A 27,605-nucleotide genomic window follows, 5' to 3' on the forward strand; every position below is an offset into this window, starting at 1 on the left:
AACAACAATGTGTTAACCCTTGAGGGCTCAGCCAAGTGCTAGTTCATCATTTAGCAGTAAGGCATTCCCTGGGACCTAATCCCCCCTATTTACAGTAATTCTTATGGGGAAATTGGATTTTCTTCATATCGTTTCGCTTAAAGTAGCATTTTTCAGGAACATAATTACGACGTTAAGTGAGGAGTTATTGTAATTAGTTTGTTTTCAATTAATTTGGGATGTTTGTGTATGGAAGGTAGAAAACTGAAAAACAAGATTACAATCTGGTTTCAGCTCTAACTCCAGAGGGACTAGAGCTCAGTCACAATCACAATCGTGTTTTGGGCTGAGCCTTATTTAAAGAAATACACAACCTTGGAAATTTAAATATGTTGCTCCAGGTAGTTCCACCTTCAGTCAGAATGCAGTACTGAGACTTATAGGCAGTGATGAATGGCCAAAATCTTAACAACCGGTTCCCTCTTCACCCCACGAGGGGGTCGTGGCCCACCCCTGCCCCTGGGGACTCCTGCCCCATCCAACCCCCGCGTTCCTTGACACCCCCACCTCCGGCCCCCCACCCTATTCCCTTCCCTGTCTGTCCCCAGAACCGGGCAGGAGGGTCTCGTGGGCCACCGTAGTGGGTTCCCACCCTGCCCCTAAGAGCCAGAGGGACCAGTCCTGGGGCAGCTCCCAGGAAGCATCCGGCAGGTCCCTCTGGCTCCTAGGGGCAGGGAAGCGTAGCTAAGGGGGGAGCAGGGGGAGCGGCTGCTCCCCCCCCACTGATCACATCAAAAGTGGCGCCTTAGGCACCAACTCCGTGGGTGTTCTGGGGCTGGAGCACCCACGGGGAAAATTTGGTGGGTGCACAGCACCCACCGGCAGCTCCCCGCCCCGCGCCCGGCCTCAGCTCACATCCACTCCACCTCTGCCTTCTCCCCTGAATGCGCCGTCCCGCTCTGCTTCTCCGCCCGCCTCCGCCCCAGCTCGCCTCCACCTCCCTGGGCCTGCGCGCGTAGCTGCCACTTGCTTCTCAGCCCTCCCAGGCTTTGCGTGTGAACAGCTGATTCACAGGAAACCAGGGGCGGGGGAAGGGGGGTGGAGAAGCAGAGCGGGGCGGAGTCAGAGCGGAGGTGAGCTGGGGACGGGCGGGGAGCTGAACCCACCAAATTTTCCCCGGGGGTGTTCCAGCCCCGGAGCACCCACGGAGTTGGAGCCTAAGGCGCCACTTTTGGCCAGTTGTTAAATTTAGAAGCCCTTTTAGAGAGGGACAACTGGTTCTAAAAGGACTTCTAAATTTAACAACCGGTTCCAGTGAACTGGTGTGAACCGGCTCCAGCTCACCACTGCTTATAGTTCTTGAAATCCAATATGTCTTTTCCTGCTGCTTGCAAAATGAAAGAAAACTCTTGATAATGGCAGTTTGCAATTAGCTCTAATAGTCTATCTAATTTGCTCAAAGAAAAGCAAATGTTGAAACAAGATACTCCAGTTAATTTGCTTTTATCCTGCTTCTTTTACTAATTGTTACAGGCTCCAGCGCCTTGCAAAAGGCAAAGGCTTATTTGACAGTAAAAAGATTTCCTGTCCATGATTTATGATGCTAGCAATTATTTGTCAATAGTTACATGTAAATAGTGTAAATTTTAAATAGGGAAGGACGTTAGGATGTAAATAAATAACAGAATGGGTTAGTAAGTCAGCTTGCTTTTAATTCTTAAATCTAGCTAAATAATATTAGCAGCCAGTACAAAGCTCTCAGTATTGTCAGTTGGCTTACAGTATTATTTTGACGATGCTTGTATTGTGGCCAATAAAAAAGGAGGACTAATCCGTTTTACAGTTATTATAAAAATAGATTCATTTTATATTCTTCTTAACCACTTGCTTGTCATTTAGTCCTGTTATTCATGCACTTTCTTTTGTCTATTAAAAAAAATTAAAAATGAATAATAGGAATAGTAACATGATAGAAGTACAGTTGAGCCATCTTCAGCTGTATTTTCATCTGCGTCAGTCTGGGGTCATATTTTGGATATGGAAATGAGGATATTTGTGTCAATAGTGTTTGATCTTCTCCTAGAAGTGGACAAGGGTACAATGTCCATTCTCTTAGATCTATCAACAGAGTTTAATATAATGGATCTCGATGAAATTTTGTGGAAATGGATTCTTCATTGGATTCAGTTCTTCATACAAAACAAGTGCTTAAATTTAAATTGAGCTGTTGGCAATTTTCTGTCTGAAAGATTTTCCAGGATAAAATCCAGTTTCTGCTCAATCAATTTTTTTCTGATGGAAAATCTAAAAATTTGTTTTTCCATCAGGTAAATGTGTATGAAATATTTAATTTCACATCAGTTCAACCCAAATGAGAATATTTTGTTTTGTTGAATTGACCAAAAAAATTGCTTTAAATCAAGTCAGTAAAACATTAAATTACATTTCCCTATCAGCGCATTGCCTTATAGGAGTTGTGGTTCAGGTCCCCATGTGAGGTCCGTTCTGCTGAGCTCCCTGAGGGACTACATTTCCCACAATGCAATATGCTATGTGGTGAGGAGTTGTCTGGCCCATGGTGCCTGGCCTACTGGGAAGAATTGAGGCATCAGGCTACTGATCTACAACTCCTATGAGGCAATGTGCTGACGTGGAAGAACATGGCTTGATGTTGAAATGACTTGAAACTGTGCGTATTGGGTCATTTCAACAAAATAAAATGAAACATTTTGATTTTGGGAATGTCAAAAAAAGTTTTGTTTCAGTTGAAAATGTTGAAATAAAATGTTTGACATTTCCAATGTGAAATTTTTCAGAATTTCCATTTCACAAAATAATTCAAAAATGCAACTTTTTGTCCTGGTTTGAGACAAAAACATACGTTGAAACGTCAGATGGGATGGAAATTCTGAAGTTTTCTCAGCTCTAATTTTAACATGTGTTTAATATAAAAGTAGTCATATATATATATAAATAAAATATTGGGTTAGTGCACAATATTCTTCCCTCCCATTTTGAAGTATATAGGATTTGACAGCTACATTTCGAGCAGTTTTTCGGCTAGACGTCAAAGTCAGTTATATGCATTACAAGTTAACAAACTAATCAAATGTTGTATGCAGTGTTGTTGTAGCCATTTTGGTCCTGGGATATTAGAGAGACAAGGTGGTAAGATAATATCTTTTATTGGACCAACTTCTAAGCTTTAACACTTACACAGAGCTCTTTTCAGGTGACCCGATGAAAAGGGACCTGAAGAACAGCTCTGTGTAAGCTTGAAAACTTGTCTGTCTCGCCAACAAAAATATGTCCAGTAAAAGATATTACCTTACCCACATTGTTTCTGTAAAGCAAATGTTCACATTTTGGAAGGGTTGGTGCTCATCTACAAAGCCAATTGAAAGTCCCAGAAGAGGCTCAGGCTATTCTGCCAATGCATTGTGGGTATATTTAGGCTTCCTCCGCTAATCAGTTCAGATACTGATGTTGGCATCACCATAAGAGGAAACATTTCACTCAACCTGACAGCTGGTGCCAAGCTATAACAAATGTAGTGAAACAACGGAGAAGACAAATCTAACGATTGTAATACTCAAGTGTTTAGAAAGGGACAGTCACTTCCCCAGAGAGAAAATTATTGTAAACATTCAACTGCATGTGTATGAAGTTTGCTGTTCATTCGCCTTGTAGTCAAAGGGGAAGTTAGTTAAGGGCCATCTCCTGCCACGCTCTCATGTGCAGAATTTCCAACATTATGAAAGCTTTGAATGAAAGTCAGTGTCAGGATCTGGCCTATTAATATGGAAGAACAAAAGATGAACCAAACTACTAGGTTTCAGAGTAGCAGCCGTGTTAGTCTGTATTTGCAAAAAGAAAAGGAGTACTTGTGGCACCTTAGAGACTAACAAATTTATTTGAGCATAAGCTTTCTTGAGTGTAGCTCACAAAAGCTTATGCTCAAATAAATTTTAGTTTCTAAGGTGCCACAGGTACTCCTTTTCTTTTTACTTGATTTTAGTAAGACACTTGGTGTGTTACAAGCACCTGTTTTCAGGGATATCATGGGATGATGCATTCTATGGAGGTCTTTGGTGAACTAAGAAATACCAGATGATTTTACAAAGTAGAGAAATACCTTCTGAAAAATGCTCCTTTGCTGATGTTAAATGCTCCCAACTACCTGCTTAGTATAGGCATTCAGGATGTATGTCTGGGCTCAGCTCAGTTTTCACTTTAGCCTTACAGTTCACCCTTAATATATTTATACTTTTCTCACATTTTGTTCTCTCTCTTTCATTTGTAACTCTGTCCAGTGTCCTACTTGAAATGATAAGTTCACAGAGTAGGATTCTGGACTCTGCTACAGCCCCTGTAGGGCTCCTGTAGAAGTGTACAGGTGCTGTGAAAGCCCCAAAGCCTGGTGGGACAGAACTGCCCTCCTCAGGTACTGCATAGAGCACTGAAACTAGAACTACGCAGACCCCCCCTTGCAAGCCTAGTTTAGAGGGTGTGCCATGGGCGGGAAGGGGACAGGAGAGGAATACTCATAGCCTATGCTACTCCGGGGATTCTTGGGTGTCCTGTATTGCAGACCAGCCCATAGGCAGCTTGAGTGGGTGGAATGAAGAGAGGATTCATAAAGTAGAACAATTTCTGGCTGCTCTACCCTACTCCAGAAGCTACGCCAGCTACACCAGATTATTATAGGCTACACCAGCTCCTGGAGAAGCCCATAATAATTAGGTAAAAAGGTAACTTAAATCCATCTTTGTCCTACTTGCCCTTGTGGAGATACAACACTGAATCCTAGTCATATGATTTAGGTCTATATTTTGTTCTCCCACATTAATAGGTGATAATCTGCCTCTGATCCACACCAAAGCTGCTGTGTAGTTAAACACCAATTCTGTGCATGAAACTATGACAAGGTAGGCCCCTAATTAAATTCCCCTAGGATCAAACATGGCTGAAGAGTATATTTGTTTGTCTGCTCTTTATGCATACTTTCCACTTGAATATTATTTGCTAGAAAAGTGCCATTAATATCCGTAGGGAACTCGGGAGGGGAATGGTAGTCTAGCACCTTTCATCCAGAAGGATCCACAAACACTGTACATATAAGAATCCACATGGAATATGGCTCTTGTTCACAGTCATTAAAAAGTGTTTCCATGCAGAATCAATACATATGTACCTGCTGTTAGGAACATAGAAATTGCCATACCCAATCTGACCAGTGGTCTATATAGTTCAGTGCCTGATACTTCAAAGGAATATGCAAAAAATCTCATAATGGTCCAGTATAGAATAATTTTTCCCCAAGGGAAGTTTTTCATATTCCCCCATAAGTTAGTAGTTGTCTTTTATGATGAAGCAGAAGCATATTCATATAAAATATGTGTTCATTCCTAACATAGCCATCATAAATGTTGAATCCTTTTTAAAATCATGCTAAGATCTTGGCCTCAGTTGAGACCCCCTTCTTTTTCTGCTATATCTTGTGTTAAATAAAATAACCAGCAATGAATATAGTATTCCTGGGAAGGGTATGCCATTGATTTGTGTAATGACATTATAATATTTTCAGTATTATTTTCTATACCATTCTAAATACATCAAAACATTTGTTCGCTTTTTTTACTGTTGCTATACACTGAGCAGAGTTTACACTGAACTATCTACACGTCACTGTAGATCTTTTCCTGACTGGTTACAGTTAAATCAAAACTGAGTAGCCTATATTAGAACAAGTATGATGAATATGAATTATTATAACTATGATTAAAGAATTGGTATTATGACCAGTCTAGTCAAGATGCTGTTTTACTTGAGTTTTGCTGTTGATTTTTTTTTTCTTATTGTGAATCAAACTATAAAGCAAACGAGTTAACTTTTCTCTGTAGAATAATTTTTTTCAAAAGAACAGAAGTCCCCTTTCCAAAGTTATGTAGGCACTTAGGAACATAAGTCTCCCTGAAAGTCTATACAACATTGTGAGTGAAGCCAACCTCAGACAGAGTTGAAGCAGATAGATTGCCTTAGGAAAAGGGAATTGAAGGCCACATTTATGCTCCATTTCATAGTGTGGGCTATATCTTGATACAGCCACAACAACTCCCTTCAGACTCCTACAGATTATGTTATGTCTCTGTGGCAACTATATCAATTGCTTACATGGAAAGTATTTAATGTATTTGTAGCTGTCTTTTAAAGTAATTGATCAGCTGCCACTGAGGAGGAGCCAGCACTGTCTGACCAGCCATTTTCACATTGTGAGCACCTCTGATGCTGATCATTCCTTTTTTCAAAAATGCCAAACAAACCAATGTGGAACTAAAAACAAAACAAAAAAAGTAATGGAAACTGTGATTTGTTTTCATTTATTTTATTATCATACAGTGAAGACAGGTAGGTAAAAATTTATATTTAACAGTTGACCCCAGTATTTCTTTAAAACATTATTGTTTTTTCTCTCCCTAAAAAGCAGTGTGCTGTACGGTATTTGACTGGCCATATCCACAAAATCTTACTCACCCAATTCTTATTTAGACAATTAAAGTCAGAGGAAGCTTTGTGTGAATGAGGACTTACAAGATGTGGCCTAACATGTCTTCAAAATAATCCGCAGTTCTCAGCAGAAATAAGTGCTTCCTAAGTGTGTTCATTGTTCAGTTCAGGGAATAGCATATTCGTATAGGGATTCATAACTGCTTGTGAACACAGGTATTTAAAAACTTGCTGCTCTTTTACAGCTTTTGCCAACAAGACAAGTTGCCAATTACCTTCCAATCCTGTGTGATCACTAAGGAGTGCCAGGTGTCGGAGTGGTCTGAGTGGAGCCCCTGTTCCAAAACATGTTTTGATATGACATCCCCTAAAGGAAATCGTACAAGAACACGGACCATTAAGCAGTTTCCTATTGGCAGTGAAAGTGAATGCCCAGAACTAGAAGAAACAGAGCAATGTAGCTCTCAAGGAGATGGTGTGGCGCCGTGTGTTACGTAAGTGTTAATGTGTACCCCACCCCATCAGAATGAATACCGTACTTCCAGTGGGAGAGTGCAAGACATTGAAAATGATTTGATTGACAGTACAAATAAATTTAAAAGAAAATACTAGGGTTTGGTTGATATGTGTGCATATTCAGCGATCCCACTAAAGCTAACATTTGCATTTAGTTGCAGTTGTACTGAAGTTACTTCCTACTCTAAATATAGAGAAATATCTCACTTGACTTTGTAAATGCTGACTTTGTAAATGTGAACATGTGTATACACACTGGTACACTTATGTGCACTGCTTTGAACCAGCTTTAAGGGCATAGTAAAACCAATTTATTGATTCAGTGGTTATTTTTCCCACAGATCCTTCCTTCTAGAATCCATTATTGTTTGAAGTACAGGGCACACAATCACATACCAAGTGACTTACACAGTAAGAAGCTGGTATGTATTCCTTGAGTAGCCAAACTCCTATCTGACTTCATTGGGAGTTTAGGCTGATTAAAGAAGGCAAGACTGAGCTCTAAAAGGGGAAGAGGCTAAAAGTGGTAATAAATAAATTTAGTTATGTTTAGAGTGTAGGAAGTTTGACAGCAAGCAAGTACTTTAGATTCAGGAGATTGCTTTCATCATTAGCATCTAACTGAGATTAATATTAATAGTCACAACTGTGCTTTTTCTTTATCTGCCTGAGAAGAGCTGTTGGGGAAATAGCATTTGATGTTATGCCATTTTGCATCTGTGCCTTTTGACTATGGAACATAATTTTCCTTGAAGAGGAGAAATATCATCATTCTCCATCTTCAGCAGCATCAGGAAATGATACCCTTCATATCTTCTTAAAGTACTTGTTGGGCAGAGAATCCTGTGACATTTCTTTCAATTCATAAGTCTGACTGGGGTTTTAAGTTGGAGTCACAGACCTTCTTTCTTATGCACTCGCTGATGAGAAAGCTCACAGCTTCTCTTCATTCGTCAGTACTCAGCAGGGGGGCTTGAGCACCGCAGAGAAGCCATCTTACTCTTGATGGTGAAAAAAGAACTCACTGAAATAATTTTTTGGGGGGAAAAAAAGTACAATTATAGTTTTGCCTTGGTATGCAGGAGGACCATTCATGCTTCTTATCAAAGGTAAATTGGAAGCTTTTCCTTTTTTATTCTTTCGGGGCTTATGTTTCTCAGTGTGCACATTTCTCTGATTTTTGTTCTATGTTGCTTTATTCTAGCTGTCTAGTTCTAAACAAGTGCTAAGAGTCACAAATCTGGGGATTGGCAGATCTGAGCATAAAACTCAATTTCTTTCCATGCAACATTATTATTCTTTCTTGCAGTAAAATAATAAATTCCACTGGTTAAAATTAAATAAAGATCTTCCTAAATGTAACCTTTTCAAAAATGAAATAATGAGGAAAATAGTTCCATCAGTGTAGAATATCAAATCTCATGCATACCTGTAAAATAAAGATTTTTGGGGAGCCAATCCTTCTAGATAATGAGTCAGAAATATTAGGGCACTTTGCCTTGTATAATCAAATATTACCTTGTGTGGCTTTACATGTTTTAAAGAACTAATTCACCCAATTTGCAATTACTTTGATTCAGATATGGCTGGAGAACCACAGAGTGGACAGAATGTCGTGTTGACCCTTTACTTAGCCAACAGGACAAAAGACGAGGGAATCAGACAGCTCTGTGTGGAGGTGGAATTCAAACCCGTGAGGTGTACTGTGTGCAAGCTAATGAAAATCTCCTCTCCTATTTAAATACCCTCAAGGAAAAAGAAGGTAAATTTCATTCACTTGCAATTGAATTAGTGTGAAAACTGAACACTTCAGCATGCCGGAGCTTTTTGACCTCCGTTGTCTTCTGTCACATGTGTCTTATTTTATTATAGGTTACTGTGATCTATTTTTTAAAATCTAATTTAAATGGAAATATTTAATTCCAGGAGGGATGGGTTTATTCTTTATCCTGCAAATGTCCGTATCTTACTCTGAACTGTTTTTTCATAAGACTTCCTGAAGGCTTCCTTAACTGTAGGATGGTTTTGTGGTAAGAAACATACAAGACTGGGAGTCAGAAACTGTGGGTTCTAGTCCTGGTTCTGCCAGAGATTTTCTGTGACCTTGTGCAAGTCATTTTAACCTCTCTGTGCTTGTATAGGTTACACCTAGAAAGAGAAAAAAGTAAATGCGTGTGTAAAGTCACCATGGAAATATATATGTGAAGTGACTTTACAGGTTCAAAAAGAGCACTAAACTTGGTTTTTACTTGAAACCAGACAAAATGTGATGGTTTTGGCTGACTTTCAGGTAGAGTTCTTGTTTTCGTGTGAAACTGTAACTCAGCTTGATGCTTGTGTGGATTTGTACTCCCAAAATTGAAAAAGGGGAAAAAAAAGGTTTATATGAAGAGAATCTCTGCAAACTAAAAGAACAGGAGTACTTGTGACACCTTAGAGACTAACAAATTTATTTGAGCATAAACTTTTGTGGGCTACAGCCCACTTAATTGGATGCATAGAATGGAACATATAGTAAGAAGATATTTATACGTAGAGAGAACATGAAAAGGTGGAAGTACCCATACCAACTGTAAGAGACTAATTAATTAAGAGGAGCTATTATCAGCAGGGGGAAAAAACTTTTGAAGTGATAATCAAGATGACCCATTTTGGACAGTTGACATGAAGGTGTGAGGATACTTAACATGGGGAAATAGATTCAATTAGTGTAATGACCGAGCCATTCCCAATCTCTGTTCAAACCTAAGTTAACGGTATCTAGTTTGCATATTAATTCAAGTTCAGCAGATTCTCCTTGGAATCTGTTTTTGAAGCTTTTCTGTTGCAAAATTGCCACCTTTAAGTCTGTCACTGAGCGATTAGAGAAGTTGAAGTGTTCTCCAACTGGTTTTTGAATGTTATGATTCCTGATGTCAGGTTTATGTCCGTTTATTCTTTTGCATAGAGACTGTCCGGTTTGGCCAATGTACATGGCAGAGGGGCGTTGCTGGCACATGATGGCATATATCACATTGGTAGATGTGCAGGTGAACGAGCCCCTGCTGGCATGGCTGATGTGATTAGGTCCTATGATGGTGTCACTTGGGAGACAGACCTGTTCTTGCTTACAGACAGCCCCCCAACCTGAAGCAAATACTCACCAGCAACCACACACCATACAACAGAAACGCTAACCCAGGAACCTATCCTTGCAACAAAGCCCAATGCCAACTCTGTTCACATATCAATTCAAGTGACACCATGAAAGCGGGAGGATGATCTTGTGGTTAAGGTGTTTGGAATGGACTTGAGAGATTTGGGTTCAATTCCTGGTTTTGCCACAGACTTCATATGTGATCTTGGAAAAAGTTTCCATCTGCGGAATTCAGAGTAACAGCCGTGTTAGTCTGTATTCGCAAAAAGAAAAGGAGTACTTGTGGCACCTTAGAGACTATGCTCAAATAAATTGGTTAGTCTCTAAGGTGCCACAAGTACTCCTTTTCCATCTGCGGAATGTGAATAATAAAAATTCCATGCTTAACAGGTGTAGTGTTAATGAGTTGAATGGTTGATGTGGTGATTGGGGTCTTATAAGCACCTAGCTCTATATAGTTAACATAAAATAGTTTTCTAATGAGTTCAACTATATTATTATATGCATTTTTGAAGAACAAAACCTCAGTGAGTAATTTACATTAACATACATTATTCCCCAGCAGCAAAAAGTAACTTGAAAGGAACGATTTATCCATTGATAATTTAGAAATCCTTCAAGACAGTATATTATACTAAGTGCATTTAGCCCACAATTCTGAATACATTTATTTTTATACATTATGCAGCTCTATGGTACAAATTTACATTGCCACAAAGAAATACAGCCACACACTCCAGGAAAAGGGACATCCTTGACTTGGGCATGCATAGTTAAGCATTTAGAATAGAGGTGGCCACCTTGCAGCCTACAGAGTTCTCTAGTGGGGGGCATCTTTAATGTGGGCACTGCAGTTTGTGGAGACTACCATTCCCAGCATCCATTTTAATACATCTGCTTGTATTATGATGGAGCATTGTTTGCTGAGACTTCTGTGCTCTATCGGTTGCACCTGCATATTTATGAGGGAGGGTGTCTTCAGTCTGCTTCATTTAATACCAATTAGTTGCAGCTCCAGGGCTCTTGGCAAATTTCCTCTGGGACCAAGTTTAGGTGCCCCTGCCTTAGAAGTAAAGAGTGACAAACTCTCAGCTAAAGAGAGGCAACAATAAATTCAGCAACAGCTTACTATTCAGAATGATGATCAGGATTTTGGTTGACTGTGAAGTCTTGCTGTCTCAGGCTGGTGTGAAATCTGTCCTTATCAGAATGTGACAGGAATATGCAGAGCCCATCAGGAGGTAATCTCTATAGACCCCATAAGGCTGTTTAAAATGTAACTAGTCTTTGGATGCATAAACATGAGAACACTTTTTTCAAGAGCTCAAACTAGGGGTGAAGTGAGTTTTAGTTTAAAAAGCTCTGGGGACGTTTCCATTTTTGGAGACAGATTAAAAAGTGTTGTGTTTTTGTTTTGTTTTTTAAAGCAGCTTCTGTGCACCCTTAGAAACAGCAATTTGGCGTGATTAAACGGTGTGATTAAAACCAGGCAATGATTCAAGAACTGGAGGTGGAAAATCCCACCAACCCTTGCAGTGGGAAACCCCTTCTTACAATGTAGCTCTGTGTTCATAAACAGCTAATGCTATCTCAGTAAGGCTGTTTTGAAAACTTCCATTCTCACGTACTCATAGTGGTGTTTCCCTGTTATTTCAGAAAGTCAGTCACAGAGCACGTCGAAGTCTAGTGCTGCACCACTTCTATCAATCACTTTTGAAATAACAGGTAGGTAATTAAGGCCTTCTACCTGACATTTCAATCAAAAGTGTGCCAGGAGGCACTGTCCCCTTGGAGAACTATGTTGGCTATATATAAAAAAGTATATTTCTCTCTAAAACAGTTTCTGTTACTGAACCTGTGAGCTCTCACTTATAAGGTTCAAGATAATAAAAGAAATGAGGGCAAAATACTTATACATCAAGTACCAGACCTGAAATACAAATTGGTAGCACAGACTCAACCCAAACCTTTATCCATTTTTTTAAAAGTTCTGATAAATATCTTTCACTTCTGTTTCCCATCCTGGCCCTAAAGTGCTGGGAATTTCTTTGGTCTTCCAAAATTTCCACTTTCCTTTGCTGTTTCCAGCTAGGATTGTGAGTTTTGGTTGGACGTATTCCTGGAGCTTTCATCGCATGACATAACCTTCAATTAAAGATTCATCTTTAATTCCTGGAGACTCCAGAACAATCTTGGAGGGTTGGCAGCCCTATTTCCAGATCTGTTTGGCTGATTCAGGATATTTGTATAATTTAAGATAAGAATTTGAACTTTGGATGTTTATCAAAACCAAAACTTCTAGCCTTTTGGGGTTGATACATCCCTATAAGTCAAGTTCAGAAATGACAAGTTTACGTTTGAGCAGGAGTATCATGTGTAGCAGTTAGGACAGGGAACGGGGAAATTAAGGATTACTAGGTTCTGTTGTTCTGTCACTCATTTTCTATGTACGTTAGGCAAATCACTCAACTTCTCCTTGCCTCTCTTTACCCATCTGCAAAATTGATATAACTGTGTACCTAACCATTGAACTGAAAGGGACTACTTACATTCATAGACATACATAGGTGTGTAAGGGCTTGTCTTCCCCACTGGGGTAAGCCAACCTAAATTAAGCTACTCCAGCTATGTGAATAATGTAGCTGGAGTCGACATAGCTTAGGTCAACTTACCCCAGTGTCGTCACTGCACTGCATCGATGGGAGATGATCTTCGGTTGACTTACCTTCTCTGAGAAGACTCTGCCGTCAATTTAGTGGATTTTCACTAGACCCGCTAAATCGACACCTGCTGCATCGATTGCAGCAGCGTCGATCTCCCTGGCAATGAGGACAAGCCCTAAGTGTTTGCAGGATCAGAGTCTGAAGTAGTAGGCTTTACAGTTTGGCAATAAACTTTACCACATACATTACACAAAACTGGGAAGGAAACTCGTGATGTTATCCTTCGTCTATTTTGTTAGTGTAGCTTTTTTAAAATGCTCATTTGTTCTGCTTTTGTGAAAGTAGAGCAACTAGTGTCCTGAAAAAATGGTGAGCTCTTGCTGGGGCATGGATGTACAGACGCTCTTCCTGTGACACTCTGGCCCTGTTGCCAGAAGCGGCCCAGAGAATGCAATGAATTACCTCATCCCCAGCATCACTCTGGCTGTGACCGCATGATGGCCACTTTGGGGCCACACTGGTCAGCTGGGATTCTCTGCCAGAGGAGGAGCTGGTGCACATCCTTGGTGAATTTAGCCCACTCTTTACCAAGAGAGGTGAGTCTGTGCTTTTGTGGTGATAATTTTTAAAATGTAGCTACTCTACAGTCCTCCTGCTCATAGGCTTCTACCTTACTGTATGAAGTTCTCCAGTGACTTGTCTAGCCAGTATAGAGCTCAGTAGAGGGTTCCTGGGGTAATAGTTAATTATTTTCCAGGCACTTGCTAGTAGGTAGTATTCTTTGGGACTAGACACACTGAGTTAGCAGCCCATAAGTGGGCACAGAAAAGCACTTTGAGTTTTCTTGATTTTTATCCCACTTTAGGAGAAAGGGGAAGTTCTAGATTTTTAGAACACAGTGAGAGAGAGGTTCCTAGTTCAGCAGAGAATGATGGTGTTTTTGTGTGTGTGTTTTTGTTTGGGGTTTTTGTTTAATCTCCCAGCCCAAACTTGAAAGCCATTCCAAACCTGAACCTAATGTTCTAGTCTGGCAGGGGGAAAGTGAGAGCTTGTTAGCAAAACACATTCTGTTTTGTTCTCACATGTGTCCAAAATTTGAGCAAAATATCTGGAAAACACGCAGAGCTTGTATTATTAAGCATTGACTCAATGTTCAGTACCACTGACAGGAAACGAAAGAACCAAGCACCCTCATTCACAACCTCTACCACAAATGCATGAAAAGAAAATATGAAAGGGCAGCAATGGGAGGGGAAACATCTTTTGACTGTGAAGTTCTGTGTCCAGTAGCTGCTTCTTCTTCAAATCATCTCCAGTCAAACAGTAAGGGATCAGATGCTGAGCTCATTTACACTGGTGTAAATCTGGAGGAAAGCCACTGAAGTTAAAGGGGTTGAGATGCTAATGTTCAGGCTTGCCACAGCTCAGCAGTTTATTGTAAAGAAGATAAATAATCTTTATCATACTTGAGCACCTCTGGCTGAAATGAATCCTAGATATGTAGCTAGCAAAGTGGTTTGGGAGCTCTCTGGATGAAAAGTGATATATATAACAGAGGTCACATCATGCATGAGAAGATAATAGTAACAAAAAATCTTTTCCTGTTTTTTGTTTGTTTGCTTTTTACTTTTTGAGACTTGCTACATCGGATGGTTTTTCAACTCTCTCTCTCTGCTGAGACTTTGGCAGCACTGAAATAGGCTTTCAGATAGGCACAGGGACTTGGTGGAATTACTGGGGAAATGATGGCTGAAGAGAAATGCCTCTTTGTCATGCACAGAGATGTGTTGTGCCATTCACTGTATATTCTACACACAACATTTATTTGAGATGCATCAAAGAAGCTGGTCAAGCCCGGACAAGTTTCTTGCAGACAGTAACTGTTACTGTTGATGATTTTTTTAGCTGAAACAGTGTTTTAGGGATGAACATTGGGAATCAGAGCGATGCGAAGAACTGCTTTTTTCAATTTGCTGACAGTTTTGAAAAATAAATAGATTCAGGTTTAACCAAAATCCAAATGTTTTGGAATTTCTGGTGAATCAAAACAGGCGGGGGGCGGGGCGATGGATTTAATTTAATGTCAGAAACAATTAACCAAAAGTGATGCAAATTTACAAAATGTTTTGCTCAACCCAAATTTGCATTTTGGAGCAGAAAAGAAAACAAGTTTTTACCTAGAAATTTTTTCTACTTCCATGTGCAGAGAAATTTGACTGAGTTGAGTTGGAGTGATTGAATAAGCAGTATATTTGTACTGTGCATCATTGTAATGTGCTTTGTGCTACAGTATCGCTACAAAGGAAATAAAACCAAAGTTCGGTGGGGATAAGTTTGCTTAATTTGCTGTCATCTAAAAAGGAAATTCTGAATAATGCAGTGTAATGCACATTCTGAATCTTAAAATACAGGAAACATTTCCAAATAATTATTCTCTCCCACCACTGCAATACTTTTTTTGTCTCTCAAGCTACTTCAATAAACCTGAATGAGTAGCAGACATGGTCGTTCATAACAACTTTATACTTCATGTTACACTGAAGGATAGTAAACAAGATGGCATAAAATTGTGTTGCGTTGTACTAGTTACATATCCCTGAAGCATTTCTTGCTTTGGATACCTTATAGATGAATGACTGAAGTGGCCGATATTTTCAACAGGTCTTATATGAATAGCATACTGTACTTGATATTCTTCATGGAAGAGAAGCTGAAGTCTTTACTCAGGGCCATACCATGTCTGGTCTTTGTACAGGTGTCCAATGGGAGAGGGCTCAAAGAGCCTTCTGGCCAGACACAGTTGCAGTCCTTGCTGTTGTGGAAGCCCAGGAATGGTTTCCTCTTTATTCCTAAAGAGGAAGAAGTAATTTATAGTTCAAAATACCAGTGAAGAGGACGACTGGTGCACCGAAGGGAGTTTGCTGCACCTTATGAAGGAACATAGCAGTGGGTACCCTGCCCTTGTGCATCAAAAGGCTCTGGGAGGCATTCTTCAGAACACCTCCCTGTGCTCCTGCTGGGGCTCCACAAGGCCCACAAAGTATGGCTGTGCCTTAAAGTGACAAATGACTCTTTCTTTTACTCTGCCTTTACTTATGCAAGCTCCCAATGAATTCAAGGGTAGTTTGAGTAAGAGCTGTGTAAGGACCTCAAGGTTCAAGATAAAGGTTACAAATAAGTGGCGATGACTTGCTAACTCCGGTTTATTAAATACTATCCAGTAAAGTTAAAATTACTTGCAAATTATGTCTGTTTACATTTATTTTTCTGCTACAAGTTATACACTTTATGCAGATGATCATGCACATTAGGAACAGACTTGAGGCTTCTGGAAAATTGCCAATGCAGCCTTCAGTGTCATAAGGTTTAGGCCCCACCATAGCACCATAGCATAGTTAGAATACTTCTTTCCAGCGTTGTCATCTTGTGTTAGAAAATGGGAGTTCTGGAGTATGTTTAACAGGTATTTGCCCTCTCTGCACTGCAGCTTTGCTTCATGGGAAGGACGGAAAGGACAGTTCCACAGGATGCCGCCTTCTCATTCCCTCCCTCTCAAAATGTAGCTTCCAGTTGCCCACTAGTGGACCTGTGGCTAAAGGGATGTACATTACCTGAAGGGCCAGGCAGGCAGAAGCAGGTGCATGCAACACACGTACATGTGAATAAGGGACTCCACTACCTTAACAACAGCATGCAGCTTATTCATCTAGCCTCTGTTGTTGTTGCTGTGTTACTGTGATCCTCAAGAGCCTGATTCTGTCACCCGTACTCCCTCTGAGTAGTATCTTGCTCCACAGATAGTTGTAATCAGTGGGATTATATGCAGCATAAGGTACTCCTTAAGGTGAGTAACAGTGGCAGAACAGAGTTCTAATTAATTAAACTCTTGTTTTGAGAGCACAGTTCTGAGGATCAGTCATGATGTTTAACTTTGGGGAATCACATCTTTTTAGTCAATTGGACAGAGGTCATCTGAATGGCTGATCTATATTCTGTGCTTAGTTTTAAGTATTTTGTGAGGAGCTGAATTATGAAAGATCTTATGAAAGAAAAGTGGATTGCAATAAAGTAATGCATTTGTTGGTTGGAGACAGATGCATACATATATCCAGCATGCTAGGAGAGGTCTCCCATTGTGCCTACGTGCTGGGAGGACAGTGAAGGCTGCATCCTGGCTCTCAGTGTAGGAGAACAGGGTGGTTCTGCTCTCTTATGGGTGTTCCCTGGTCCACAAGAAACAGGGTTTCTGCCTGCTCACATACCTTCCGTGTGGACTGATTACACACTGCTGGAAGTAATATATTAAAACAATTATACCTATGTACTAGATTTAAAAGCTGTGCACAGAATACATGTTAAATACAGTTTTCCTTAAAACAACTAAAGCTGCCACTGCACAACTTCTATAGGCGGGTGGTTTTCTGTGAGTATGGAAGGGCTTTAGAGTCAAAAGAAAGCAAATAGACTCTGTCATCATTATATTTCAGTGATTTAAAATCAGTATCTCTGATTTGGTTTGCAGTTGAAGGGTTAGGATTTATGTGATTATAACTAGGCTTTGAAGTTACAGTACAATAAAGTGAATGAAAATTTACACTTCTGTTGGTTCAATGGTTCAGTAAAGATGCACTTAATAAGAGAGCAAAACATTGATTTGCATGGGGGCCAATGTGAAGAACTACTGTAATAATATACTCCATTCATTAACTGCAAGAGCTAGGTCCTAGAGAATACTGCAATATTTGTGGAATCTTCCTGATTCCACATAATCTGATTTGACTCAGTCCATGCAGTGAGTTCATTAGATTTATTTTTAAGAGAGTAGTTTTACCCTTACTTCATCAGATTAAAATGTTGAGACAGAAGATTTTCTCACTGAAAAGTAGTGGTGTCAACTTGCAGCAAAGAATTATACAAGTGTTAAAAATATGTTATCTTTATTGTATACAGCTTCCAAGCCTGTGGATCGGAAACTGTGCACGGGACCTGTACCTAGCACCACCCAATTGTGCCATAACCCTTGTCCAATAGAATGTGAAGTGTCCGCTTGGTCAGCTTGGGGACCATGCACCTATGAAAGCTGTGAAGACCAGCAAGCCAAAAAGGGTATGTACACATTTTAAATTTCTCCTTTTCAAAAAACATTTTTATTTTACTTAGTTTTTACACGATACTTGAAAAAAAATATTTCCAAGACTCTAGGGATCTTTGACAATACTGACATATTCATACTTATATCAGAAAGAGAGAGCGCACAACAGACTCCAAAAATCAGAAAATAACCAGCCAAAAAAAACCCCAAACAAACCCACCCATAAGTACCACCTCTCAGCATTCTCCTTCCTCCCCAAAGGCCTTGGTGAAGAGATGGACTTTCTAGTTCTGTAGGTCAACAGATCTGGGCTATTTCAGGACAATTACAAAGTTGAGTACCTCCTCTTAAATTGAGGGGGATCCAGCATGAATCTCTCTCCAGATCACAGTTGTGGCTGTGTCACATAACAAGAGAACAGCAGTCTCTGAAGTAGGAATGTCTCAAGCCATTCAGGGAATTACAAGTCAAGATCACCTTAAAAAATGACCAGTAGACCATTAGGCCACCGGTTCAAATCTTAGAGCAGAAGCTTCATTTGCAGAGTACCCTTCAGACCCTGCTTAACTGGCAGGCTGATGTATTCTGTGCCCATTTCAGTTTCCAAGGGTATTTAAAGTGTAGACCATTCAGTGCATATTGCAGTAATCAGCTCTCCAGGTGTCAAAGGCATGAATCACAATATCAAGGTCCACATCCAAACAAGAGACTGCCACCTCCCATCCAGAGATGAGAAAAGAAATTTGAGTCGCTGTTGCTGTGTGATCATCTAACACCAGAGAGAATCCAGTTGTACCCTCTTGATTGCAAACTCTCATAACAAATGCCAGGCACACATAGTCACTTAAAGGGACAGCCCTAATCCTCATATTTTAGGGTTGTTTTCTCTCTCCAACCAGCATCACTTCAGTCTGTGCACAGATAGTGATGGTACTTCTTTATATTACTGTATCACTTAGGAGCCCTATTCACGGACCAACACCCAGTTGTGCTAGGCACTGTACAAACACAGAACAGAAAGGCGGGTACAAGCTAAACAATGCTGCCTCCTGTGTATGTGACTCAACCTTGATAATTTTTAAGGGTGACAGAACAATTCAGTTTCCGTGTCCTCTCTTTTGAGGCTAACAGTGAGATTGCCTATTATTCTTAGTGCTGCTGTTTTTGTTATTTATGTATTTTATACCATCCAAATGTTTGCGGATATGTCTGTGTTTCAGATTGATTTGGACACTTGCCTGCTAAAAATACATTGAGGCTATCAGCTCACTTTATGCCATTTTTTAACCTGAAGACATGGATATCAGGAAACTTACACTTTAATTTCCATGTATTCTAATGTATATTGTCAAAGTTTCAACACAGAGAAGATCTAAGGGGTGGTAAGATTGGCAGATGCAGACCAGGCTCTTAGCTCTGTGTAAGTGGAAGAGGTTTAATACTTCTGGAGAATGTGCAAACCTTTCCAGGGAACAGCTCCATCCCTTCCTCCCTGATAGGTACATAGGTGTTATTCAGCAGATAAATGACATCTATAGTACAATAGTTTCAGCATGAAATTGTTCCAAATAGCTGATTGTATGAACTGAGCTGCAGTCTGTTCCATAGCTCTTATTTATTGTTTTGTATAGCTACATTGTAATTATAGGGTTTACTCTTGGGACTGATAGTTAGGGTACTACTAATTTCACGGCCGTGAAAAATGTGTTATGGACCATGAAATAAGCCCTTCCCCATGAAATCTGATCTCCCCATGCTGCTGGGAGCCAGGGGCTCCTAGATGCTAGTCTGGCCAGACTGGGGAGGGACAGGAGTTGTCCTTCCCCTGCACGGATGCTCTTGGTAGGAAGATCAGACCCACCTCCATAGGCAGCACAGAAGTGAGGTTCACCCTCACTTCTGCACTGCAGCAGTCCCAGAGCTTGGTTCTGGGCTTCCGCACCCCCCCCCCTCCAAGCCCCCATGATTCCTGGCTCAGGGCTTCTTCCCGCAGCAGCTCCTGCTGGGGTTTAGGGCTTCTGCCCTTCGCAGCTGTGGTCGGGGCGTCCAGGCTCAGGACTTCTGCTCATTACTGCTCCAGCTTGGGCTCCGGAGAGCCCAGGCTTGGGGCTTCAGCCCCTCCAGCTTCTGCCAGGGCTTGGGGTGACTGGGTTGGGGCTTCTGCCCCGAGGGCTTCTTCTGGAGCTGGAGTATCCATTTTTCCAGGGGCCCCCCCAAATTGGTTGGGGGGCCCCTGCCTTAATCTGCCCTTGCTGGGGCACTCCCAGCAGCACGGGGGAGATCGTACCTACCTCCACCTCTGGGAACCTCCTCTATTTGCAGGAAGCTTGGAGGCTGCAGCACAAAAGTGAGGGTTGCAATCCTGGGATCCCCCACACACAATAACTTTGCAACCCCCCATGAACCCATTTTGGTTTGGACTCCCCACAGTTACAAAACTGTGAAATTTCATATGTAAATATCTGAAATCATGAAGCTGACTACTTTTAAAACCATCCGGCCACAAAACTGACCAGAATGCACTGTGAATTTGGAAGGGCTGTACTCATAGTGTGGAGATGCATTGCCTTGCTGCTGTTCTGAATCAGTCTTTATTGTATTCTAGATTTGGGGAACATGATACGATGGGGTTTCATCAAACTATATGTGACCATGAAATTTAGCTATGTGGGCAGGCTAGAAGGAGAGCAAAGGTTGTGTCTAAATGGTGATCTGCTTTCCCACAGCTTCTCTGCTGGAGATTGGAGTTGGTTGAGTTTATCCGTAGTGATTACTGTTGTGTAGAAAAAACCTGAAATGACTTTGTCTCCATTTTAGTAAGGGGATGGTGGTATGTGCTTTTTGGAAAATATCTGCCCCAAATCAGCTTCTCTGGCACTAGGGAATTCAGCTTCCTCTTTTTGTCTTTTGTGATGTGATTTAACTTTTCTGCTGCAATTTAGGGATGGATAGAGAAAGGCAATTTGTCCTTTTAGTCTGCTTGTTTTATTTTCAAAATCTTTGCCATATATTTTCAAATTTGGATGTGGATTGCAGTATTTCTGCCCAGTTTGTCCTGGTGTGGGTAATGCTCAAGTGGGGAAATCGGATAAAAATCTGATCTTTGACGATTCTATGCTAGGGTGAGGTTTAAAGTCAAATCTGAAGAAAAAAAAAATTCTACATAAGTCATTTTATGCTTCTCCCATCTAGCTATAGTCTCATGAGATAAACTTCTCATTTCTAGGCCTGTAATTTGCTACCCCATGTGATTTGTTTTAGTGTCTTGAATTGATCTGTAATAGCTGAATAGGTCAGCCATAGGCGTGTTACAGTCCCTTCTGTAGTAAACAGCTATACACATGAAGGTATCTCTCATATGTTCATATTTGCCTATCTTGTTTTCCTCTATGATAGTTAATTGTGTATATTAGTTCAAGCATAAGCAGCGATGTGCTGTTTAGTGCGTTCATTTCCCATATCAATATTTCTAATCAACTTTTGTCTTACTCTGTTTTCCTCTGGTTAACCCCTATGTGACTCCAACTTTCCTGCTGTTAGTGTCAGAAGCAGAGCTGCACTTAAAGATCATGATAAGGGAACTCAAGCATTGCAGATTTAGAATAACCTGGATCTTCCACTTAATCACACCCATTTCTAGTACTATTCAGTGGTCAGATGCAGGACTGTTTGCAAATTCACCCATGAATGTGACTGGGATTTCTCCTTTCCTTCCCACTGACATAAATTCACTAGGTAGCAGGAATGGATGTTTCGTTGGAGTAAGCAAAGGCACCTTGACAGTGAGATGGGAGGAATCCAGGCATTACATTGTGAACATGTAAATCCTAGGTTCCTCTTCACCAGTTCTCTTGTACTTACTACTTTCCATATGTGCTTCTTTAGGAAACACTTAGATGCTTATGCTGCTTGGATTGAAATATTTGTGCATTATAGTGTTATGAATTCATTAGTGGAAAGCAAACACTACCTTTTTCTCACCCCTTTGTCACTGTGTCACTCCTATTCCCATATTTCCCCCTTTTTTCCTCTTCACCCCTCATTCCCTCTCTTACCTATTCATATCTCCCCCTCTTCCTATTTTACAGTTTGCATCCCTTTTTTCTTCTCCTGTGTCTAATCATATATATGCCTTTGTCAGCCTTTTCCTTTCCCCTTCTCCTCTTATCTCTGCTTCTTAATTTTCCCTCCCATTATTGTCCCATCTTCCCTTCCTGTTTCTTCTCATCTCTGTCCTTCCACCCCCCGCTTCATTTTCTTCCTACCCCACTGTTCCTTCTTTGCTTTTTCCTGCTCTCTCAGCTCTCTGTCAGAGATTCTTCCTCCTCAGGCAGCTCTCGCTATTTTTACTGGACATCCTGCTAACTCAAAGCCGATTCAGTCCTTCAGAGAGGCCACATCTCCTTACCAGTGTGGTGCACTGTCAGAAGCAGGAACAGGCTCCTCAATACATATTTCAGTCATGGGCTTTCAGTAGTTAGAGAATCACCGGTTGTATTGTCAGTTGCCTCCAATGTTGTAGTAGCTGCACTTGTAGAAAACTCCTCTGAACTTCTTTTGCCAAACCAGAGGCCTCTGTTGCAGAATCTCTAAGCCTCTTTTGGACAATCATGCACAGCTGCAGAAGCAGTCTTAGAAAATATAAAGATGAACTGAAATACATTGTTTTTAAATTAATTAGTAAACAATCACGATAAATTTAAAAAAACTCTTTGTTGAACCCATATTATCTGTATGGGATTAGCATTTACAAATAAACATATTTGAAAACAGTCTCCTTCTTGATTTACATGTTGTGGAGAGTGAGGGAGTTATAGGTATTATTTTTTGATAAAGATAATATGCCCTGCGTGTTGTTATCCTGCCTGAAGGAGGACACTTGAATCAAAGTAGGCTGTAAGGGAGAAACCAACAAGAAAAGAAACAAGAAAGATAAGGTGCTATGATATAGTATACCAAGAATCCTTAAGAAATTAATTGGAAAAGCATTAACTGGGAGAATGGCTAGATGCAGCCAGTCTGGAGGCAGGGAGCACACAAAAACCCAGGATAAAAGGGAATAGTAGAAGCTTAATGAAGTTGTTCTAAAGAACTGGGAGAGCAGGTTGTTAGCAGTCTAAGGCTGACACCCAGACTGACTGAGACACACGGAGACAGAGAGACCATGCTATGAGGAGCGCAGGCTCTTGCTCGCACCCGGAGATGGGGGTTAGTTGGGCTGAGGGGAACTTACAAATGCTTGAAAGGAAAGATGTAAGGTATAGGTAAAGGGAAATGTGCATATAGGACTCTTGGTTGTTGTAACCCTTTGTTCTGCATGGTTGGTACCTTTGTGTGACACAATAAATGTTTTGTTTTGAAGAAGCTGCTTTGAGTCACTAATCAACCATTGTTGCGGGCTCCTGGAGGATTGCAGGTACCAAACTCAGTTGGGCCTACTAAATTAACACAGGCTGGGAAAAGATGTGGGGGCTGGGGGGTTAGCCAAGAGACCCAACCTAAAAAGGAGTGGTTGGACCACATGGTTCCAGTCAGAGTGAGGTGCCGGAAGCCACTAAGGGATGTACTCCAAGGGACAAAAAGGGGTCGAAAGCACAGCTAGCCCCATAACCATGACACATTCCAAGCCCTCATTTAAGTGAACTGTTTCCTACAGTTGGTGACATCTAGTATCTCAGGAATGTAATGAACACAGCTGCCTTTATTGCTTTAAATACGTTGTTGACTGTTACAGAAGAAACACAGAACCCTTCACTCACCTTTTGGCAGATACAAATGCTTTCATTTTAACTTTTATATTGAATTACTATTTTTTTATCTTTTTGGTTTTACTCTAACTTCAGGTTTTAAATTAAGGAAGCGGTCCATCACAAATGAACCTACTGGAGGGACAGGAAATTGCCCTCATCTGCTTGAAGCTATCCCATGTGAGGAGCCTTCTTGCTATGACTGGCGAATAGTGAGACTAGAAGAGTGCATACCAGACAATGAGAAGCAGTGTGGGCCTGGCACTCAAGTTCCAGAGGTGGTCTGTATCAACAGTGATGGTAAGATGTTTGCTCAACAAATGTATGGTTTAAGTCACTTGCTTGTTCTGAGGAGACAGATTCAGAGTGAAAATGTAACATTGCTTATTTCTCTCAAGTTAGTCGATCTTTGAGACAAAGCCTTTTGAGTAGTATTGATTGCTCTTTATATAGGCCACGTATGGTGTGGCCACCAACTGATGTAGCACTGGGCTCTTCTTTCCAGAGATCTTTTCAGATAAAGCTTCTTGAGTGGCCTCTTGAGAAAGGGAAGCTGAAAATAAACACTAAATGAAAAATGAACAGGAAGACAGAGAGTTATTGCCCAGTAGTATAAATTCTTCCCATCGTAACTTCATTGAATTCCCTGATGTAATTCCACTGATAAATTTTTCCCACAGAGTCCAAATGCAAATAAATATTAAGGGTGAGCAAAGTAAAGTGCATTGCCTCTGGAAATATCTGGGAGCTCAATAGTCTCTTTATATTAAAAAACAAAGTATGATGTGTGCTATGAATTTGATTTGACAGCCTGTGACATGCATCAGTCTGCCTTGCTTCGCTTGCCCTTCTAGCTATAACAACTTACAGCAGGCAAGAAGAATACCACTATTATTCAATTATCTTTTATGAAAGAAAGAAAAACATTACTTTGCATAGCATTGTCTTAACAACTCACTTTGAAAGCTAGACACCTAAAAAATATTTTAATCTACAAAAGGCTCTTTTGTGAATGTTGGGATAGTGTCCGTTCTCTATTAGTAATGTAGTCTACTCAAAGCTGCATATACGTTAAAAATAATTGTACTGGCTACAGTAGAGCGGAGACCTGTAAGTACCATATATAGGATTAACCGAGAGGTCACCTGCTAAGTGTTTAGCAGCTGCACCAAATGTTGTTTTATAATTAAACTGGGCACATGGAATTAGAGTTGATTACTTGTACAGACTCTGTATCTGGGTCTGAGCTTTGGCTCTAGATTTTGTTTCATAATTGAGTTTGGAGAAACTAAGAATTAAAGTGTAACTTTTATTTTTGTGTACATAAATAAGAGAGAATCGTGTGTTTAGTTCCTAACGGTTTTTATGTCCCAGAATGAGAGTAACAATGTAGAATGACACAAAAACATTACTTACGTCTTACCCTCCTTGCACAGCAACATTCCTTCGCCCAAGATATTCCCTTTCTGCCTTTACTTGACAATAATAGTAGAACTGTTTCAGATTTTTTGTGTGAAAAAAATTTCTGATGCAAAGTGGCCTTTTGTCAGAAACGAATATTTTTGCTTAACTATTCTGATGTTGAAGTTTTCTTTTCTTCAAACAAATTCAGTAGAATATGAAAACAAAAAGAAAGTAGCCTGGTTTTAATTTTACTGGATTTTAGGTTGGTTTGTTTTTCTTTTCTTTTCTTTGTGGGGAGAGGGTAGAGTTTGTTTGCAACTCTATAACTTTTGATCAGTTAATATGTCGTTAAATAGTGTAACTTTTCCTATCCCCTAACTGGATGATTGTAACTGTAATATATTTGGGAGCAAGTAATTGAGTCACTTAACCTTAACCTTTTACAGAGAAGGCAGTTCTGCTCTGTTTGACCTTGATCCAAAGGCCACTGACGTCAATGGGTGTCCTTCTACTGGCTTGAATGAGCTTTGGATCAGGCCCTTTGTGAGGGACTTAGGACAGAATTTAAGTTGGGAGGGTTTGGGGTTATTTTTTTTTTCCGATATTAACCCTGTTGTTTTTCTCTGAATCTTTCTAAATTCTTGCTGATCAGCTTAGTTTGTTGCTAAATAGTGTACACCTATAGTTTGTGATGTGAGTGCATTTGTCTTATTACCAGCGAGTAGTCTGACTTCTGTGTTGGTCTCTGTGATAGAGGCTGGATAGTGGGCACAGACACTGCTTCTGAGTGAGGGGAATGGTGATTACTCATTACTGTAGTTGTGTGTGTCCCAAAGAGAGATATAAATTGTATATTTCATGAAGTGAAGAGGAAGCATTGGCAGAAGAAGCTTTTGGGGTCCTTCTTGGCTGTCACAGGGTAATGTTTGCCAGCTGTGCAATACAGCTTTGTGAAAGCATGTTATCACTAAATAATAATGTAATGGGCCATGGGATCAGGTCCAGCAAATGTGTGTATGTTTTGAGGCCCATTGCAAGCTTTACAATAAGTGCAACAGAATGCGTGTTAGTGCTCATTTCAACCACATTCAGGTTTGCCAGAGTACAGACAGTATGTGTCCAGCTGAGAATGCTTCTACAGATAAGCAGTGGTGGCTGCTTCTTCCAGTAGATGTGGGTGTTCCACAGAAACAGTCAGATGCACAAAGTCAAACATATTCCATGTCAGAAGAGGAGGAGGAATTTCTATGAGGGATACTTGACTATAGCAGGTCAATACCGGCCAGCTGCTGGAAATGGTCTAAGATGGCATGATGTCACTAAATAAATGTAAATGTAGTGTTATAACGACAGCCTATGTTCATTCAAACTCTTTTTTTCAATTTTTTTTTAAAAACCTATAAATAAGTCTCAGTACACAAGAGAGATTATTAAATCATCTAGTTACTTCATTTTACTACATTATTCACCACCTTCCCCTCCCAGAAGTTTCCTCCTCAAAAGAGGAAGAAAAGGAGGTGGTGGAGGAACAGGTCTCCTTCTTTCTACTGTCCTCATGATCAATAAGATCTGCTTCCTGTATGAGGCTCAGTGACGGGGCTGATGCTGTAGAAGAGAATCCTGGAGAATCCAGAGGAGAAAGGGTGGCCCTACATCTTGCTATCCATTGGAAGGACTCCTGGTCCCTGGTAACCAGGTTCTTCTCCTACTTGGCCACCACTCTGTGTTTCTCTGTCACTGCCGTCTTCCTCTCCTTCAAGGCCACTTTCAGCTGCTCAATGGCCATCCTCTCCTCCTGACAGGCCTGCTCACCTTCTCTGAGGTGAGCTCCTCCATGATGCAGATACAGGTGTGGTTGAGGAATCAGGAGGTGGATGCAGTAGCTGCTACTCCTCTTGTTTATCGGGAGGGACCTGAGCCAGAGCTGGGGAACTTTAAACTTGGCACTGTTGCTGAGGGTGCCTCCACAGGAGCCATTTCCCTGCATCATCACCTGCAGGGGTGGCAGGTAACAATATGTGGCTTCCCCAGAACTTTGCATACTGTTTACAAGTTAATTCCTCCAGCTCCGCTCCTCCTGCACTTCTGTTATTGCTGCTCCTTCTCCTTTGGTAGTGGCAGTTCTCTCCTGCTCCACGTACCCCATTTCTTCTGTAGATCCAAGGAGTGCTTACATGTGCAATCCCCATCTCCGCTGGTAATATCTGGTTTTAGCAAATGTTTCTACCCTTTTTTTGCTCCTTCTCCTTTGGAACTGGCAATTATCTCCTGCTCCACGTATCCCCTTTCTTCTGTAGATCCAAGGAGTGCTTACATGTGCAATCTCCATCTCCACTGGTAATATTTTGTTTTAGCAAATGTTTCTACCCTTTTTTTCCTTCTTCCTCTTTCTGTCTTTCTCACCCTGTCTAACCAGTCCACCAAGCAGACAAAATTATGAGAACCCTTATTTTCTTAATATTTTGTTTCTGAAAATGAAAACTCTTTCTTCAAAGTCAAAAAGTTTATTTTTCAAAAAAAGGATTAAAATAGTCCACTTAAAATTTGGAAAATATTAGAAA

General features: G+C 40.7%; 1 protein-coding gene across 1 annotated transcript in view; it reads left to right on the plus strand.

The window, feature by feature from the left end:
* Positions 1-27,605, plus strand: part of THSD7A (thrombospondin type 1 domain containing 7A) — a 522,439-nt gene that overhangs the window by 352,517 nt on the left and 142,317 nt on the right. The window contains exons 5-8 of the mRNA XM_075125837.1: positions 6,732-6,980; positions 8,583-8,764; positions 17,752-17,907; positions 23,737-23,940. Coding sequence (XP_074981938.1) covers positions 6,732-6,980; positions 8,583-8,764; positions 17,752-17,907; positions 23,737-23,940 — 791 coding nt within the window. The remainder of the gene's footprint in view (positions 1-6,731; positions 6,981-8,582; positions 8,765-17,751; positions 17,908-23,736; positions 23,941-27,605) is intronic.

This window comes from Caretta caretta, chromosome 2, assembly GCF_965140235.1.
Source record: "Caretta caretta isolate rCarCar2 chromosome 2, rCarCar1.hap1, whole genome shotgun sequence".
Lineage (NCBI taxonomy): Eukaryota > Metazoa > Chordata > Testudines > Cheloniidae > Caretta > Caretta caretta.